The 19,628-nt window shown below is 37.3% G+C and overlaps 1 protein-coding gene across 1 annotated transcript; it reads left to right on the forward strand.

Moving 5' to 3' along the window:
• Positions 1 to 7,415: 7,415 nt before the first annotated feature.
• On the forward strand, positions 7,416 to 10,494 carry GARIN3 (golgi associated RAB2 interactor family member 3; the record flags this gene model as incomplete). The annotated part of the gene is made up of 2 exons (XM_079143434.1): positions 7,416 to 8,042; positions 9,103 to 10,494. 2 exons carry the CDS (start codon positions 7,416 to 7,418, stop codon positions 10,279 to 10,281), a joined length of 1,806 nt encoding a protein of 601 aa, XP_078999560.1. The 3' UTR covers positions 10,282 to 10,494.
• Between the last annotated feature and the right edge of the window lie 9,134 nt (positions 10,495 to 19,628).

Here is a 19,628-nt window from a genome sequence, read left to right on the forward strand (position 1 = left end):
TGAATACATGATCACTGATGAATGATTGCACCCTAACTGGGACCTAAAGACTACCATGAATACCTTATCATTTGAGGTTCTACAGCTCCAGTCCTCTTTGGGATGGAAGGTAGCCCCTATGGATAAGCAAAGGTACTTCTTAATATAACTCCTGAACCCTGTGTTCAAACCAAAGAGATCCTTCAAATGTCCTCCTATGATGGGGCTTTAAAGTTCTTTATTTCCTTGTGATTTCCATCCAAACTGAACTGGTATATTAATATACATTTTAGAATTAGTACCTAGAACATTCCAGTCACTACATAGCCTCGGCACTAGTCAGCCTATGTATTAGACACACACACATGCACACACACACATTCATATGTATCATATATACATACACATATTACATATATATATATATCTCCATACATATGTGATTATAAAAGGAGATTTATTAGATTGGCTTACACAACCAGAAGCTGCATAGACCTACAATGACCACCTGAAGGCTAGAGAGTTGAAGGAACCAGTAGCTGTTTAGTCCAAGAAGCTGGAGCTTTGGAAGAAGGATCAATGATGCAGGACCAAAGGCCTGGAAACTCCCTGGTGAGTCACTGGTCAGTCTGCTTTGGAAGAGTGAAGGAGCAGAAATCTAATGTCTTTAGATCACAGAAGCAATCAAAGCAACCTCTCAAGAAGAATTGAGCTTGCATCCTAATCAGTTTCCTTGTTCTTCCACCTTTCTTTTTTCCCATTCAGGTTCTCAACCTTTTGGAGTGTGCTGCCCACATTTAGGGTGATGCCCCCCTTAGTTTGTATCCCACATGTCAATCATTCCTAGAAACACCCTCACTGACATACCCAGAAGCCTCTTAGTCTCAGGCAATTCTTAATACAATCAATTGGACAATTCAGATTAACCATCCACAGTCAGTTTCTTTGAAAACAACAATGACAAATCCTTATTCCTTCTTGAACTACAATGCCAATGAAAAAGCTTGAGTACAGAGAAGTTATCTGTATCAAATATTCACTGCAGTGATTTTGCTTGTTTGTTTTGATACAAGGGATTGAACCCAGTGGTGCTTCGCCATGAGCTACATTTCCAGCTCTTTTCAACAGTTTTTGGAGACAAGGTCTGGCTAAGTTATTGAGGGTCTCACTGAATTGCTGAGGCTGTCCTCAAATTTGCAATCCTCTTGCCTCAGCCTCCTAAGTCACTGAGATTTACAAGGGGTATGCCAGTCACTTCAGTGTTTTTCATAATGGAAACTACCTAATAATGCACCGTTGGTTAAACACTAGGTACATAATCTATGGTGCATTCATACAGGAGAATATTAATATAGTCATGAAGGTGAATAAAATATATTTATAATGTATCATCCTAGAAAAGTGCAAGAAATATTGTTAAGATAGAACAGGTAGAGACAACATGTATGGCACAATTAATTCTTAGATTATAAATGTTTTGTGTCTAGATTAAATATGTAGGTGCACAAGGCAATATCAAGAAATTTACATTATCAAGCCAGGCACAGTGATACCTGTAATCCCAGAGGCTTGGGAGGCTGAGACAGGAGGATCACTAGTTCAAAGACAGCCTTAGCAAAAGTGAGGCACTAAGCAACTCAGTGAGACTCTGTCTTTAAATAAAATACAAATAGGGCTGGGGATATGGCTCAGTGGTCGAGTGCTCCTGAGTTTAATCCCTGGTACCCAAAAAGGAAGTTTGCATTATCAAACTTCCAGCAATGGAACTTGGGATGGTAGAGAGATGTTTCACTTTTATATTTTTATAATTTCAAAGATAAAATTGTTGGAAAACATTTTTTTGTTTCTAATTTAAAAGAAAAAGATGTCCTTTTCCTGAAATCACTGGACTGACTAGAAGACAGTGATAATTGAGGTGGCTAAGAAGTTCAGAGTTATTTTTTGAAATACATCTACAACTGGTTTCAAAAGTGATATATTTCTTTAAGGAAAAATCAGATCAGCAAATATAATTAAAAATCCCTTCTAATCTCATCTCTCAGAGATAATCAAGGTTAATATTTTTTATTTTTCCAGGTAAATTTCACATTTGCTCGCAATATCATTTTATCTCAGTTCCCGAAACACTTACTTCCCTCTACCTCTATGTAGCTTCTGATCTTTATTTTCAATTTTAAGTGACAACTGTTTTATTATTTGTGTGTATGTGTTTAGTTGCACTCTTCTTCAGTGCAACAGCAAAGAAATAAATACATAAACTGAGGTGGGACATCTCACAATTTATGAACGGCATCAAATAAGAGGAGAGGGGGAAATTGTTCTAAGACTGTGATGAGCAGAAAAAGATTTTGGTTCAGAGTAGGGCTAAATAGAGCAGGGTAGATGAAGGGGACTGGAGTGGGGAGGAGAGGGGACACTAGTAGATCATAATGTTGAGAAATAAAATTATTTGAATCGCCTCTCTGACTTCTTTGATGTATACCAGCTCATTTTCCTTTTAAGCTAAGGCTGGAGCAAGCTGATTTGCATACTGGGCCACAGGGGAAGATTTCTCTGCTTGTGGGTCTTTTCTGTCATCAGAAGGTAAGGCAGAAATCAAGTTGGCTTCCTGAAGTCCTAGGTGCCCAAAGCAAACCACAGCTCATCCCACGCCACCTTGGCTTGTGGCAATCAACATAAACGCACTGTGGATTTATTTTAGACCTGGGGTTTTACCCAGCAGGCACATATTGTATACAGTATGGAAATCTCCCCACCCTCACATCCTGCCCAGCTCATAACATCTCCCCTCACCAGGCTGCATACTCACTGAAAATGCTATACACAGCTGTCGCTCTGCCTTGCTGTTCAAAATAATACATGGGAAACAAAAGGTATTGACGTGAAACTTCTTCCCACCATAAATGTACAGGTGGTCTTCAGTGACTGTAGTTTTACATGTCTGTATATACTCAGTATCTCATTCACTAAGTACAGCTTGTATTTTCATTCTTCAAATCTCTTCAACCTTGGGCCAATTTAAAATGCTAAAAAAAATTATCCTTAGAATTGTAGTTTAAACTTTCCCTATTTTCTTCTACACTTATAGTTTAAGCTCTTTCACTTAAGCCTATGGTTCATTAAAAGTAATTTTTTAAAATGTCATACAGGGTCAAGTTTTTTGTCTTTGTTCTTATTTGCTTTTGTCTTTCTTGTTTTGAAAAGTTATTATCCTATTATATTAAATATCTTGGGAGCTGTGCTAAAAATTGATTGACATGGGGAACTATTTCTGGACTCTCTACCCATGTATCCCCCCTATATGTCTGTCTTTATTGCTTCTTCCAGAGGTTCTTGATAGAAATAGTGTTAAGTCTTGAAATCAGGTAATTAAACCATCTTTGTTCTTTTAAAAAATGGGCTATTCTATGTCAGGAGAATCTACAAATATATTTTATAATAAATTTGACAATTTCCATTTTAAAAAATTGTAGTTTTGACATTTTTCTTCTTACAAAATAATTATCCCTGGCTAAATATAGTGATAAATATTATTAGGTTCACCATTCACTAAACTCATCCATTAGTACCCTATCATGTATTTATCTGCCCTTCTCTTATCTTCTCTGTGGCTTCTGTCTATGTTCTCTTACTAGTTGTAAATCCTCTGAAGTTAGTTAGGATCAGGGCTTACACAAACTTCATCATACTCCTTTTAAGAAAAGGTATTCCACACTTGTACATATAAAACATGCAAAGCAGGAAACATGTATTTTCAATGTCATATTAAAGTTCTGTGTAAGGATAATTTAATTAGTTAAGAGAATGAAGGAAGAAAACATGTCAGTCAAAACTGATGTTGCTATTATTTTTAACAGCTTTGGTGAGATATATTTCATGTAATATAAAATGTATCCCTTGAAAATGTACAGTTCAGTGATTTTCAGTGCATTCCCAGAATTGTGCAACTATCACAATTTAATTTTGGAACATTTTCAACACCCCAAGAAGTGTTACTAATTAAAGTCTTTGGTCTGTGAAGTTTTACAATAACTTGTAGATCTCCATTCAGAATGGATGCAAATGATTTAAGATTAGTAGAAAAGGTAAGCCCCAAGGTTATGATTTTATGGTACTGGAGACATTTGACCAGTTTCGAATCTAACTTGGCAATGTTATGCCACCATTCTTTCTCTGATGCTAGTGCCTATCCACTCAATCTCCTCTGAACCAGCTTTATCCTGTTGGTTCAACTTCCACAGATTAATTTAAATTAAATCTTTGACTTAGGATTATATATTTGTATGAGATTTATGTTTTAAAATGTCTGAAACATATTTTGACAAGCTGAATATTCTTAAAATAATGGTGGACACAGAGTGGATAGTCAATAAATATATCTTGATTGATTTAAATTCTGACATATTTTACACTCTGAAAGAAGAGATGAATTTTCACAAGGTCTTAAAAATCAGAAAATGAGTTTGAACATTATTTTGTATTTCGTTCTCCAATTCTGAAATTTAGCATCAGAATTAAATTGAATGAAGTTATTTACTGACTTCTTTTCTAATAACAAGGCTTGAATCAATGAATAAATATTCTAAGAATATATTTTATTGGTATAATACTTTTTCAAATCTATGAACTCAAAATATTATTTGTATATAGGTGGCATATACAATGGAACAAAATTTGAAAAGTATGAAAGGGAATACTCTAGAAAATAGTCTCCATTCTGCTATTTCCCTCATATGACAAGTTGCCCTAAGATAGCCCTATTATTAGTTTCTTGTGTATTCTCTCTCTCTCTCTCTCTCTCTCAGTTTTTTATTCAGACCTATATGAAATATCATGGGTGCTATTTTATAACTTACTTTTTCACTAATTTTACTGAAAATTGTTCAACATAATAATTGCCTCAATTGAAATGAGTCTAGCTGCTGGTCACTTTTCATTATTTTCACTGCCACTGCAACCTTCCCACCATCATATCTTGCATGAGTTGCTCAGTCTCCATTTCTGTCCCCCTGGCACCTATACAATGCTTTTCAATATGGAAGCTAGAAAGATCCTTTTATATGTAGGTCAAATCATCTTTCATTTAGAGCAAAGCTAAAGACTACAATGGCCTACAAGATCCATTCATGTGATTTGCTCCTCTACTATCTCCCACTTGCCTGCTAGCTTCATCTCCAACCACCTTTTCCCTAACTCACTCCATTCATATCCTGTCACTTCCTTGGAGTTCTTTAAACATACCCGGTGTTCACCAGCCTCAGGGAGATGGCCTTTTGCTATGTCCTCTGATTGATCTTCCTCAAGATATCTGCATGCCTTTTCCCCTGACCTCTTTTATGTCTTGGCTTGAAGGTCACACTTGTAATTGAGCCTTCCTTAAATACCACCTCCCCTTCCCCTGCACACACTCCCATCCCTCATACCTACTCATCTTTCTCCATGGCCCATACCAGCATGGAATATACCATATAATTTACTTGTTTACTGTCTATATCCAAGACAAATATCCATGAGACCAAGGATTTTTGTCTATTTTATCTACTGCTGTATTCTCAGAATCTAGAACAGGGTTTGGCACAAAGTATGCATTTAATATTAACTGAAAGAATGGATAAATTTATTCTGTACAGTACTTGTATATTTGTGCTCTATTAGGGTGACTTAGTCTAGTACAGTTTAACCTTTGCCATATTTTGGAACGGCCATATCCTTTGGTTTCTTGTGACCTCAGTGGAGTTGCTTAACTTCTCTGAGCCTTGATTGTCCCTCAAAAATATAGGGATAATAGTTATACCTATATTTTATTGGGCTATTGTGAGGATTAAAATTTTTAAAAATGTAAAGTGGCTAGCATGCCTGGCTTATAGTTAATTCTCAATAATATGATCATTGTGTCTCTCTTTTTTGATTCATCCAAGAATATATAGTTGAGTATCCTATACATAATAACAATAATAATATTAATATATGGTATATATTAAATATAGAAAGGGAAAATAAATTTGTTTTTTAATATAATAACATTGACTTTTAGCAATTATCCCTTGGTGTACTACAACAGAAGACGCTTTGTTTTTCTTTGGAGAAGGAACTCAATATCTTTAGAAAAAGTATTTTTTTAGCACTTCAGGGGTAAAGAACTTTATTATTGCATTTCCCTTTCTATGTGGTCCCAAACAAAATATTTGTTCATTGAATTTTAATTCAATGAACAAATATTTTGTTTGGGACCACATAGAAATCTCAATGAACATAATTTACTGAAAAGTCGCAATTTGGTAGGCACTGCACAAGACACGAGGGGTATGAAAAAGAACATTTTGTGATTGAAGTTCATTTTAAGACCTCCACATAGGAATCTCTGGGTATGGGGGATGTGTATTTATTTCAGAAGTAATTTTCTAAGTGGGGGAGGGGGAATTTGGATTCATCACCTTGTGCTAAGTAAAAAGAAAGACTCCAGGAAGTTGTCTTTGCCACAATTTCTCTGAAGAACTTTTCAAAGAAACAAAATGTCAATGATTTATCGAAAAGACATCAAGGGTGAAGGAGTAGGCATACCAATATGGGAAATCCTATGGTGATTCAGGACCTCTATGAATTCCTGTTCCCAGGTTAAGGTTCCTGGTTCCCAGTTAAGTCCCCAAACATTGTTAACCCCCACATCTGTGTACATCAAGAGTATAACAGAGAGCCACACAGCTTGAGGCTCCATCTTGAGTTGTAAGACCTGGGGTAGATTCCTGTGCTGGGTTAGAATCTGACCCTGAGCAAGACTCCAAAACCTCTGTTTCCTCACCAGAAACTTATGTTTTTGAAAAATTAACCTCCTTCAAATGAGAAAATGGTTGAGAAAACTGTCTATATCCTGAAAACTGCTGTAACTCTAAGGTTCTGATAGGTAGCAGCAGCCCCTTTGGACTATTGGTTCAGCAGCTACTGTGTGCTAGCCAGGATTTAAACTTTACCCACGGAGGAATGGAATCACTGCTCTTGGCAAGCACACAGTCTACTTCTAGGATCTTAAATCAGAAAGTAATTCAGCTGAAACAAAAATACATTTGCAGGAAGATGGTCTTGAGGAGTATCTGTACCAACAAAACAATAAATACAACCTAGATATTTACAAAAGCAGAATGGTTTCATGGATTGAGCATCCCAACATTTTGTTAAAAAGAACATCCAGCCTACCCTGGCAGGCTCAGCCTGCCCTTGTGGAGGTGGTGGTGTGTTTGCAGACAGGCTGTTGACCCAGCCTTGAGGGAGTAGCTGCTCAAAGGCCAGGACAAAGGGGTGTGTGATGGTGACAGGTCACAAAGGACAGCAGAGGATAAATGAGGTGGTTTGAAGAGATGGAGACAGAAGCCTTGCAGGGAGATGGGCAGCTGCCATCACTCCCTCTTCTCTCTTAGGGACTCAAATTGTGGCTGGCGAAGATGTCTGGAATGAAGAGGCCCAGGAGTAGTGAATGTGTGTTACCTTACTACACAGCCCACAGCTACCGTTCAATGGGTGTGTTCAATACCTCCATGGGGGAACTGCAACGACAACTGTACAAGGGAGGAGAGTATGACATTTTCAAGTACGCACCCATGTTTGAGAGTGATTTTATCCAGATTAGCAAAAAAGGAGAGGTGATCGATGTTCACAATCGAGTTCGTATGGTGACTGTGGGCATCGCCTCCACCAGCCCCATCCTCCCACTACCTGATGTCATGCTCCTGGCCCGACCTGCTAAAGTCTGTGAAGAGCATGCCAGACGTGGCCGGCCTATTAAGGGGAGAGGTCGGAAGTCCGCGAAGACTCTGGAGCTCACCAGGCTACTTCCCTTGAAGTTTGTCAAGATCTCCATCCACGATCGCGAGAAACAACAACTGCGCCTGAAGCTTGCCACAGGCCGGACTTTTTATCTGCAGCTGTGTCCCTCTTCAGATGTACGAGAAGACCTCTTCTGCTATTGGGAAAAGCTTGTCTATCTTCTGAGGCCACCGGCAGAGAGCTGCAGCAGTACCCCGACAATTCAGACTGGGGATGGAAATACTGAGGACGACAAAAGCCTAGTGGTAGGTGTTGACTCAGGAAAATAGGGCAGGGTGCTTTGGGAGAGCATCTCAAAGTGGAGGTTCAAGTGCTTCTCTGAAATGTCCCATACGGTTGGTTGTCAGAGACCTTATGTATCAACTACTCTGTCTCACACCCGGGGTTTTAGTCCCTTCTATGACATCCTGATTGCCTAATCTCTTCATGAACTCTTAATACTTCAACTCAGACAGCCTCATTTGTTAAGGTCATTTTTTAAATATATATTTTCAGTTGGTGTGAAAATTGTACATATTTATGTGCACAGTATGTCATTTCAATGCTTGTATACAATGTGTAATGATCAGATCAGGGTAAGTGGCATATCTAACACTTAGACATTTATGTTTCTTTGCATAAGACTCCTAAATCCTCCAAAATCCTTTCTATCAGTTACTTTGAAATATAAAGCTAATTGCTGACAACTATAGTCATGATACAATGTAGAATGTTAGAAGCTATTGCTCTTGTCCAGTTGCACCCCTATACATGTTAACCAGTCTTTCTATATCCCTCCTCCCCTATATCCTTCCCAGGTTCTGATAACCACTAATCTACTCTACTTCGATGAGAACAACTTTTTAGTGTAGTACATTTTAGCAAATAGGAAGCACTTCCTTCATCTGAACCATGTCTGTCTCCCTGTGATTACCATGCACTGATTTTTCTTTAAATCAACACAACCCACTTGTGAGTACACACATGCAAAAATTGTTTCTGTAGCCAGCAAAATGTGAAATGTATCTCCTGACCCAATAATCCCATTTCTAGAAATCTGCAAAACACATATGTAAAAAAAATTGTACAGGGATGGGACTTGTATCTGTGCTTTCTTTGGAAATAGAACTGTTGAAGTGAAACTGGGTGACTATTTGCAGAGATGCTGTAGATGAAACCTTGTAACACATGGGAACTTAGACTTGATGGTTGCAAAGGTTCTTCCTATGATAAGCCCTTGAGTTGTTCAACTCCAGGATGAAAAAGGAACGAACAATTCTGATCTCCCCTTCTCAAACTCACCTGTTTCTCCTCCCTTTGGCATAGGCCTCAGAGATCCGTGGAGAAGGGGATCAGGATTCTGGGCTTCTAAAACTTCATGAGCTGTCTGGAGCCACCTCTTCTGCTTATGCTGGAGGAGAGGGAATCCAAGGTGCTCTTGCAGCTTCCATCAGCACTTTGGGATCTGCCCAAGAAGGAGCAGCAGCAGGGACAACAGGTGGCTTGGCTGTTGCCGGGGCAGCAACATCAGGGGCAGCAACATCAGGGGCAGCAACATCAGGGGCAGCAAACAGTTCGACCTCAGGTGCTATAAGTGTCGCATCTACCATGCCTGGGAGCTCCAGCCCAATAACCGCGGCCCTGGCAGGAACAGCCACCAAGGATTCAGGAGAAGGTGGGCCTAGCAAGGCCATAGCTGTTGCTGCCAGTGTCTCTTCAGAAGAAGTGAATGTAGCCTTGGCGGGTGCTGCAAGCACTTCCACTGCGCATACCTCCTCGGCTGGAGCCATCAGCATCTCCCCAGGCAGCAGCATGAGTGTGGTGTTTGCCGGTACTGTAACAACTAGTGCAACTAAGGTAGAAAAAGGTGAAGGAGCAGCGGCAGCGCCCCTAGTATCAACCTTGCAGAGCGAAGGCTACATGTGTGAACGAGATGGAAGCCAGAAGGTTTCCAAGACCAATACAGAAGGCCGGAAGGAAAAAAAGGAAAGAAGGGACAAGAAAGACAAACATGCCAGTAGGAAAAGTTCCCGTCACCGCAAAACAAGTGAAAGCCATCACAGGACAAGCAGGGAAAAGAGCCGGAAATCATCCTCCCACCGATCTGTATCTGACCACCACGGAAAAACAAAGGATGACAGGAAAGAAAAAGGGCACAGGAGGGGACGCAGCTCATCGCACAAAAGTGCCAGCCACAGTTCCTCCACCAAGGAGTCCAGGAAAACTCACAAAGTGGTGAAGAGCCGATCTGCAACTAGTTCAATTAACTTAAGTAAGAAATCCAGTAAAATTGGCTCTTTTTTGAGGAGCTTCATGGCTATGCCCAGTTCAAAAACAGTCGTTGCAGCACGTGATAGAGAGGTAGACATCGTGAGCAAGACGGTAGAAAAGCACAACATAGAGAGGAAGGTGGAGAGAGCCCAGGATGGCAAGGATCTAGAGATCACTGGTACTGTGACATCTGAGACGATGGAAAGGATCATCTTTGAAGCCAAATCCGTTTAAATAGAACCTAGAGCAGAAAGCTGCGAGATCAAGGGCTCAGAAGCATCCCCAGTGAGCAAATTCCAGTTTTCTTGATTGCAGTTTAAATAATAAAGGTCACACAACTCCAAAAGAATGCTCTTTTCTGTTTGAATTTCTCTATCCCACAGCCTGGCAGTGACCTCACAGTGGCTTCTGTGACTATGCTCTGGGCAAGTAGAACCTCTCACCCTGAAGTGCAGCTGAGCCAGTGTGAGGCAAGAGCTTCAACCCTTTCTTGTCTTTGGTTCTCTAAGACCATGGAGGTCACAGACTATGGGATGAATGTCCCTCCTCATGTCCCTATGGCCATCCTCCCTTTCTCCTGAAGGTCTGTGAATGTGGACATTCAGTGCAGTCCATAAATGCAGCAAAGAAAGTCTTCATAACCCCAGAGGGGAAAAAGGGAAAGGATATAGTAGCATTAGAATGCAACTGGGATAGGGAATTCTATCTAGATTAGGGATTGGCAGACCATGTTCAGAACCAAATCTTGCCAACTGTCTGGGTTTGTAAATAAAGTTTTATTGAAACATAGGCACAGTCACCATCTGTGACTGCTTTCACATTGAAAAGACAGATTTGCCTTGTTGCCATAAAGACTATATGGATGGCAGAGTCTAAAAATATTTACTGTCTGGCTCATTACAGAAAAAGTTTACTGATCCCTGACCTAATCGTAACAATCCTCCTTCCACCTATGTACATACCTAGGAAAAACTCTGAAAAATGCTTACCAGGGTATAGTAGAATGTTTATAGTAAGACCATTATAATAACAAGACCCTGAAAAGATGTCAAATTTTCATCAAGCAGAATAATTGATAAAACTGGTATATGTCTGCAGGGCCCATTATACAGCAGTGAAAAGCAATAGTAGCTATTTACCTTAGCATGGATGAGTCTTATACAATGCTGAATAAATTTAAAAAATAGATACCATTGCATTTTATCTGTAGAACAATTCAAAAACTAGATCAAACAATAGTCAGTGGTGCATATTTGCTGATAGCAGAGAAAAATAAAGGAATGATAAAATTCAGGCAGTGCTAATTTACAGGGTGAAAGGAGTGACATGATGTAAGAAGCAGACAAGTTTCAACAGAGTGGGAATTGCCATATTAAGCAAGAAGGCATGTTCACAAAAGTTTATTATTGTGACTTTAACATCTTTGAAATTACATGGATTTTATATCACTGTCAGCTAAGGGGCAGTTGTATATCATTGTCACTGCTTTAGAAATACTTTATCAAATTATTTCACTTATTTTTTATATGTGCACAAGAGAGGTCTATGACAAACCCATTCTGAAAAATATCTTTTAAAAAGTATAAAATGAAAATTCTACATAAAGAGAACATGTGGAATTCAGAAATATGGAAAGTGTTTAAATATACGGTTAAGAAATAATAGAAAGCTAACAGTGTAACTCAGAGGTAGAACACTTGTCTGATGTATGAAGCCCTGGGTTTGATCCCCAGTACTGCAAAATACTACTACTACTACTACTACTACTACTACTACTACTACTACTAATAATAATAATAATATAGCCCAAAATACTGTAGCAGTTAACTACATAAATTATGTGTATATTTGGAAAGTAATTCTAAAAATTTTTAAATTATTACACATTAGAAATAAGATTATGGGGCTGGGATTGTGGTTCAGTGGCAGAGTGCTTGCTTAGCATGTGTGAGGCACTGGGTTTGGTTCTCAGCACCACATGTAAATAAATGAATAAAATGAAGGTCTACCAACATCTAAAAATAATTTTTAAAAGAAGATAAATGAGATTATAAATTTTAAAAATCTCTATCATAAAAAGTTGCATTGTTGGTTTTCTCTTTTTTGATAGCAAGGATTGAACCCAAGGATAATTAACCACTAAGCCACATCTCCAGCCCTTTTTATATTTTATTTTGAGACAGGGTCTTGCTAGGTTGCTTAGGGCCTCCCTAAGTTCCTGAGGTTGGCTCTGAACTCATGATCTCCCTACCTCAGATTCCTGAGCCACTGGGATTGCAGGCATGAGCCACCGCACCCAGCTACATTGTTCATTAATTTTTAAAAAATGACATATTCATGAGTCTATGGAAATTGTTACATTTTTCAACAACATATGATAAAAACTGGTTTTGAGAAAAATGACTGTGTGAAGTATGCGTACCTGTATGAGTCTGGATGGAGGAAACCTGCCCAACCTTGTAATTCTTGGCCAATTCTCTTCTATGACACTAGCATCTGTGAGGACCAAAGTTGGTTTACAGAAAAACTTAGGGATCTTCTCTGAAGGAAAAAAAAAATGTGTGCACCGAAGTGGTGAAAGTGATAAACAGGTATTCTGAGAGAAACAGTGGGGTGCCAGTATTGTGGGGGGGCTTTCATCATTGCTCTGGTGGGTGGACGGAAAATTCCACTTGTGATTTTCAATACTGAAGAACTAATAGCTACCAGAAATTCAGATGTCCTTGGAGTTGACACCTGAATAATGGGCATAGGTAGGAGAGAAAGAGATACATGTTAATGTCTGAGAGGCTTTTGGGGAGCTTTGGGGAAGCCTCCTGGGAATTTGAGTGGTTAGCATATGGGGTAGAAGAAAATGGAATTGGGAAACTCTTTTCCAAACCTTTGGCCTAAAGTTCTAAATTTACAGCTATGCCAGAGGTTAGATTATTCAGGTTACAAAGAGCTTAACCTCATGATTGTGCAGACCATGGCTTTATCTTTTGTCCTCCTTCTAGTCCTGTTTTAATATTCCCTCATCCCTTGAAGGGAATCTTTATCATGAACATAGTTAATCCAACTTGCAGGGTGTTGACTGAACAGACCCACAATTTACAAAAATGCCACCAAAGTGAAGTGGAAGTGGGGATCTGCCCATGCACTTTCTCTACATTTCCTTTCTATCTTGACATTTCACCAAGAAATACCTAAGTATTTCAAAGCAATAGGCCTCTTCCTCCAGAGAGAAATATCAACGGGGGCATCAAGTCAATAACCCTATCAGATAAAGGAGAATTTTTTGTTTGTTGTTTTGGGTGCTGGGGATACAAACCCAGGGCCTTGTGCTTACAAGGCAAGCACTCTACCGACTGAGCTATCTCCCCAGCCCCCAAAGGAGAATATTTTTATCAGCAATATTCATCACCATTGTAGCAATTCTGCAGGTGCAAGTGCAATGAGACAAGATGGTTGATTATCAACAGGTGTCCCAAAATTGAAGTCTGCCATACACATGTAAGTACAAAGATAACAGGGAGCTTTTGCCATGTTGGAGTGGAGTCTTTAAAGCAGAGGAAGCATATGATATGGTAAGAAGAAAGTAAGGTGACTGACATAGATGGCAGGGTGAGAGGAGTAAGAGAGATACTGGGGAAAGAAAAAAGGCAAATGTCTTATATGTCTTTGAGATCCATTGTCTTTAGTGTAACAAGAGGTCACCAAAGCAGTTTAAGCTGAAGAGTGACCATATCATGTTTGTACCTCGAAAAGATCACAGTGGTGGTTGTGAGGAGAAATACTTGGGAAGGGAGTCATTACTATGTGACCTTTTGTCACTTCCCGTCTTTTGGAGCAAGACCTAGAAAATGATATTAAAAGTGATGTTCTTAAAAATAAATAAATAAATAGAAAGAAAGAAAAAAGAAAAAAAGAAGTGATGTTCTCAAATCAACTTCCCATTAGAAACATCTTTATAGGACAGACATAGGGATATACCATATGGATGTTCCTTCAATGAAGGGCTTGGACCCATTCACAGCCTTCAGCTGGCAGTAACTATAGAAGCTGCCTCAGCTGCAGAGACTCCCTCATCCAGGTAATGGTCTTCCCAGAGCCCACACCCAGAACTAGACAACATGATGTATAAAACTTCATCTCAGGGCAGCATATATCAACCTGAAAGGGCTCTCTTACTCCCAGAGCTTCCTTTAAAGCCTGCATCCAGACTGACTTTGTGCACTCAGCTTTCATCCTTGTCTTTTCCACAGGTGAAGGTCCAATGGTTATTTCCCACAACTCCATCTTGAAGTCTTCTTGGAATATAACCTATGACATTGTGTTAATGTAATATTCTTTCTAACTCCACTAACCTTGTGAAAAGGGTTGGTGAAAAAGTATAGTGTAGCATGGATGATTTTGATTTTAAGTAATTTTAAAATGGAGTACATTTCCTTATTACAAAAATAGTACAAAAACAATCTATTTCTAAAATCTTTTTTAGAAAATTTAGAACACATAGACATAAAGAAGAAGAAAACAAATATCCCAAACATTGCCTTGATCATTCACTGTTTACTCAAAAATGAACAGGCTATATTTACACTTCCAGAAAGATGAAGTACACCAGTGGCAAAATGGGACTCCCACTTTTACTCAGTGGCCACAAGAAACCCCAAAATCCAGGGGTGTGAACAGAAGCCAAGTAGGAAATGCGAACTACTACGACAGTAACAAGTAAGTGCTGGTGCCCTGCCCTCAGTGTCAGAAGAAACCTGTTATAAATGTTTAAATGAATCCAGAGTCTCCTAACATGATGCAACGATGTTCAATCTTTAACCAAAAATGACTTGTTATGTCAAGAAGCAGGAGGATCTAAAACCAAATGAAAAAAAAAAAAATCTATAGGTGAAAACACCAAGATGACAGATGTTAGAATTATCTGACAAATATTTTAAAGCATACATGACAGAGTGATTAGAAATACATATATATACACATATGTGTGTGTGTGTTTGTGTGTATGTGTGTGTAGAAGGGATTGAACCTTGAACCCAAGGGTGCTTAACCACCGAATGAACACAAAACCCCAGTCCTTTTTGATTTTGAGACAGGGTCTCACTAGGTTGCGTAGGCCCTCACTATGTTGCTGAGGCTGGCTTCCAGCCCGCAATCCTCCTGAGCCACTGGGATTATAGGTATGCACCACCACATCTGGCTAGAAATATTCTTGAAACAAATGAAAAAATGAAAATCTTCAGCAAAGGAAAAGAAAGTTTCAGCAAAGAAATAAAAATTGTACAGAAGAATCAAATGGCAATTTTAGAGCAGAAAATTAATAACCAAAAAAAAGGGGAAAAAAGTTCAGTGGTTGGGTTCAGTAGCAAAATGGATAGGGAGGAAGAAATGAATTAGCAAACTGAAAAAGAAAAATAGTAGAAACTACTGGGTCTGAACAATTCAGAGAAAATTGACTGGGAAAAAATAACAGTGAACAAAAAGAGCAACAGGGACCTGTAAGACTATAACAAAAAATCTCACATTGCATTATTAAGCCCTGGAAGAAGAGTATACAGGGCAAGTCTGAAGAAATACTAGAAGGAATAATAGTAGAAAGCCATCAAACTTGACAAAGGACATAAAAATACAGATTCAGTAAGCTAAGTGAATATCAAATAGGACAAATGCAAAGACTCCACTCCCAAAGAAGTCATAATTAAATTCTGAAAACAAAGTAGTCTTAAAAGCAACAGAGAAAAATGAAAGCATACCTATAAGGAATAATAATTCAAATAACAGTGAATTTCTCATATTTTTCCAAGTGCTAAAAGAGAAGAACTGAAAATCCAGAATCATTTGCCCAGAAAACTTGTCCTTCAGGAATGAATACAAAACAAAGACATTTTCAACTGAAGGAAGACAACAACCACTGTCACCAGAAGCCTTATCCTAAAAGAATGGCTGCTTCTCTAAAAAGAAAAGAAAATCATTTCTAAAGTAAATAAGTAAATAAATAAAAAGGGGGACAGATCTTAGAAGATGATGAAAAGACATATTAAGCAGGAAGACAGGAAAATACAACAGATTTTCCTTTTCTCTAACACTTTCTAAATTGTTTAATAGTTTAAGCAAAAATTATTACACTACATAATTGGTTTTAAATATTTGTAAGGGAAATATCTAAGACTATCATATTGTGAATAGGGAATAGAAATGGGAAATAAAGGGAGGTAAGGTTTTTATATTTTACTTAAATCATTAAAATGATAAAATGAGTAGACTATGAAATGTAAATAAAATGTAATACCTAGAGCAACCCACTAAAAAAGCTAAAAAAAGTATACTTAAAAACGCTATAGATAAATCGAAACAGAATTCTAGAAAATGTTCAAGTAACCCACAGGAAGGCAGGAAAAAAACAAGTAGAAACAAAACCATAGAGAACATAAATCAAAATAATCGCATTAAATGTAATGACCTAAATCAACTAAAAGATATTGGCAGAGTAGACTAAAAAGCTTTACCAACTACATTCTATCAGAAAACCTCACTTCAATGATAACAATATAGGCATATTAAAATTAAAAGAATAAAAAATACTTTATGAAAATATTAGAGAGTTAGAAATAACTCTATGAATATAAGATGAAATAGACTACAGAGCAAAGAAAATTATCATACATACAGAGGTGTACTATATAAAGACAAAAGGGACATTAATGGGATCAAAAAGACAGCAATTCTAAAAGTGTATTCACCTAACAAAAGAATTGCAAAATAAGCAAAATTTGATAGAACTGAAATAATAAACATATTCACAGTTATAGTTGGGAATTTTCACAGTTCTCTCTCAATAATTTAAGGACAGAAAACTGGCAAATTTACAAGACACTGATTATGCTATCAACTAACAGAATTTAGGATTTATTCAACCTTTATAGAACATTCCACTCATTAATAGCAGAAAGTACATTATTTTCAAGTTACCACAAAAAACATAAAAAAAAGACCATATTCTAATACTTACAGCAAACTTCAACATATTTAAAAGAATTGAAATCATTCGGTGTGTTCTCTGACCACAATGGAATAAAATTAAAAATCAATAATAGAATGAAAACAGGAAAATTTCCAAACACTAAAAATCTAAAAAATATAGTTCTAATTAATCCATGGATAAAAAAGGGAAATGAAAATACACTTAATTGAATGAAAATGAAAACCATATTAACATTTGTGGGATACGGCTAAATCAGTGGGAGAGGGAAATTCATAGCACAATATGCATACACAGAGATAAAAATTCTACAATCAGTGACTTAAGCTCTTGTCTCAAGACCAGAAAAAGAAAGGAAAAATTCAAAGCAACCAAATTAAACCCAAGCTCAAAGACAGAAAGAAGTAGTAAGACAAGAACAAAAATCAATTAAGCTTTCAAGTAATGAAATGACAGAAAAAATAAATAAAACAAAGAGCTGGTTCAGTGGTCAATAAAACTGACAAACTTGTAGCAAAACTTACAAAGAATGAAAGGGGAAAGGCACAAGTTACCAACGTCACAGACTGTGGAGAAATGAAAAAGATTTAAGAGGATACCACAAATAATTCTACACATATAAATTTAACAACTTGGATGAAGTAGACCAATTCCTCAAACAACACATTTGAATATGGAATACATATTTTGAATTGACCTATATAACTTTTGAAGTACTGTGTTTTAAAAATCTCCCTGAAGTAAATCTCCTAGTCAATATAGTTTCAATGGAGAATTCTACCAACTCTTTGAAGAAGTAACACAATTTTATACAATCTCTTCCAGAAGATAGAACACTTCTTAATTCAATTAATAAAGGTAGTAATATTCTGATACCAAAACCAAAGACAGCATTAAAAAAGAAAACAGTAGAACATAATCCTCAAGAACCTAGACACACAAATCTCAACAAAAGCAATTCAACAGAATAAAAATAGCCTTTTCAAGATATGATGTTGAAGCAATTGAACATCAATAGAAAGAAAATAAACTTTGACCTAGTTTTGTACCTTATTAAAATATGGAGCTCAAGAGGTATTCAAAACTTATTTGACTTACTTAATTAAATGTTAAAACTATAAACTTATACAAAAAAATAGATAATCTTTGGAATCTAGAATTAGAAAAAGAGTTCTTAGATTTAATACCAAAGGCATAATCTAAGAAGGAATAAACAAAAAGCATTTCCCCTTTGAATGATCCTAGTACGAAAATAAAGACATGTTGAAAACAGGCCTGGTGGTCAGGCCTGGTGGTACACACCTATATTCCCAGCAGTTCAGGAGCCTGAGGGAAGAGGACAGAGAGTTCAAAGCCAGCCTCAGCAACTTAGTGAGACCCTAAGCAAATTAGCAAGACCCTGTTGCTAAGTAAAATATAAAAAAAAGCTGGGGATGTGGCTAAGTGGTTAAGCACCCCTGGGTTCAATTGCTCAGTACAAAAAAACAAAACAATACAAAACAAATAGGGCACGGTGATGTTTAACTGCAGTCCCAGCTACCTGGGAGCCTGAGGCTTTGGGAGAATCACTTGAGAATGAGTTTAAGACCAGCCTGAGAAACATGGCAAAACCCTGTCTCAAAAAATAAAAATTAAAAATTAAAAAAAGGTGAAAACTGGAGAAAATATTAAACATTTGCAAACCATGTATCTAACAAAGAACTAGTATCTAGAATATATAAAGAACTCCCACAACTCAACATTAAGGAAATAATCCGATTAAATTAAAATGGGATAAAATATGAAGAGAAATTTCACCAAACACTATATATGAAGATCAAATAAATCCAGAAGATATTCAGTTTCATTAACTATTAGGGAAATCCATATTAAGACCACAATGAGATAATACTAAATGCCGATGAGAATGGTTAAAATAAAAATAATAAATAGGATCAGTATGAAATGCTGATATAAATCCACAGAAATTTTATCACTCATAAATTGCTAATGGGTATATAAAGTGGTAGTGATACAGTTGAAGTAGTCAGGGACCCATGACACATAGCACCCTTTAAGATTAATCCATTTTGTCTCAGATGCAGAACACCCATATAAACATAAATTGAGCAACAATTATACTACTTATGGTAACTTTAAACAAATTATTACATTTTTAAAAGGTCTATTCTTTTCAGAGAAGTAAAAGATGAATAATGAAGCATCTGAAAATACATATAAAAGCTCTAGATTATGATTTCCAACCTATCTTAATGTACCTGTGTCAATTTTGTAAAAATATCAGCAAAATTGAAAACCTGCAATTTAATGATTTAATCAAATCTCACAGACGGGAATGAGACAAACTTTTAGCTTTATGGGGTTAACAGACATCCTAGAAAAGTAGGAGTTAAGTGGACAAGTCTCCAAAGCCACAAAATTAAGATAACACACCTGGAGTGATAGGCTGAGAAGTCAGTAGAAATACTAAAAACAGGCTACAATCAGCTAGACAAGGTCACTGAAATGAAACCATTGAAACAGGACAACAGTCTTCTCCATACACCTGTTCTAAAAATAATACTGGGGACTCTCCCAGACGGTAAGGGGAAAATTCCAGATGGTAAGGGGC

This window comes from Sciurus vulgaris (genome assembly GCF_902686455.1).
Source record: "Sciurus vulgaris genome assembly, chromosome: 6".
Lineage (NCBI taxonomy): Eukaryota > Metazoa > Chordata > Mammalia > Rodentia > Sciuridae > Sciurus > Sciurus vulgaris.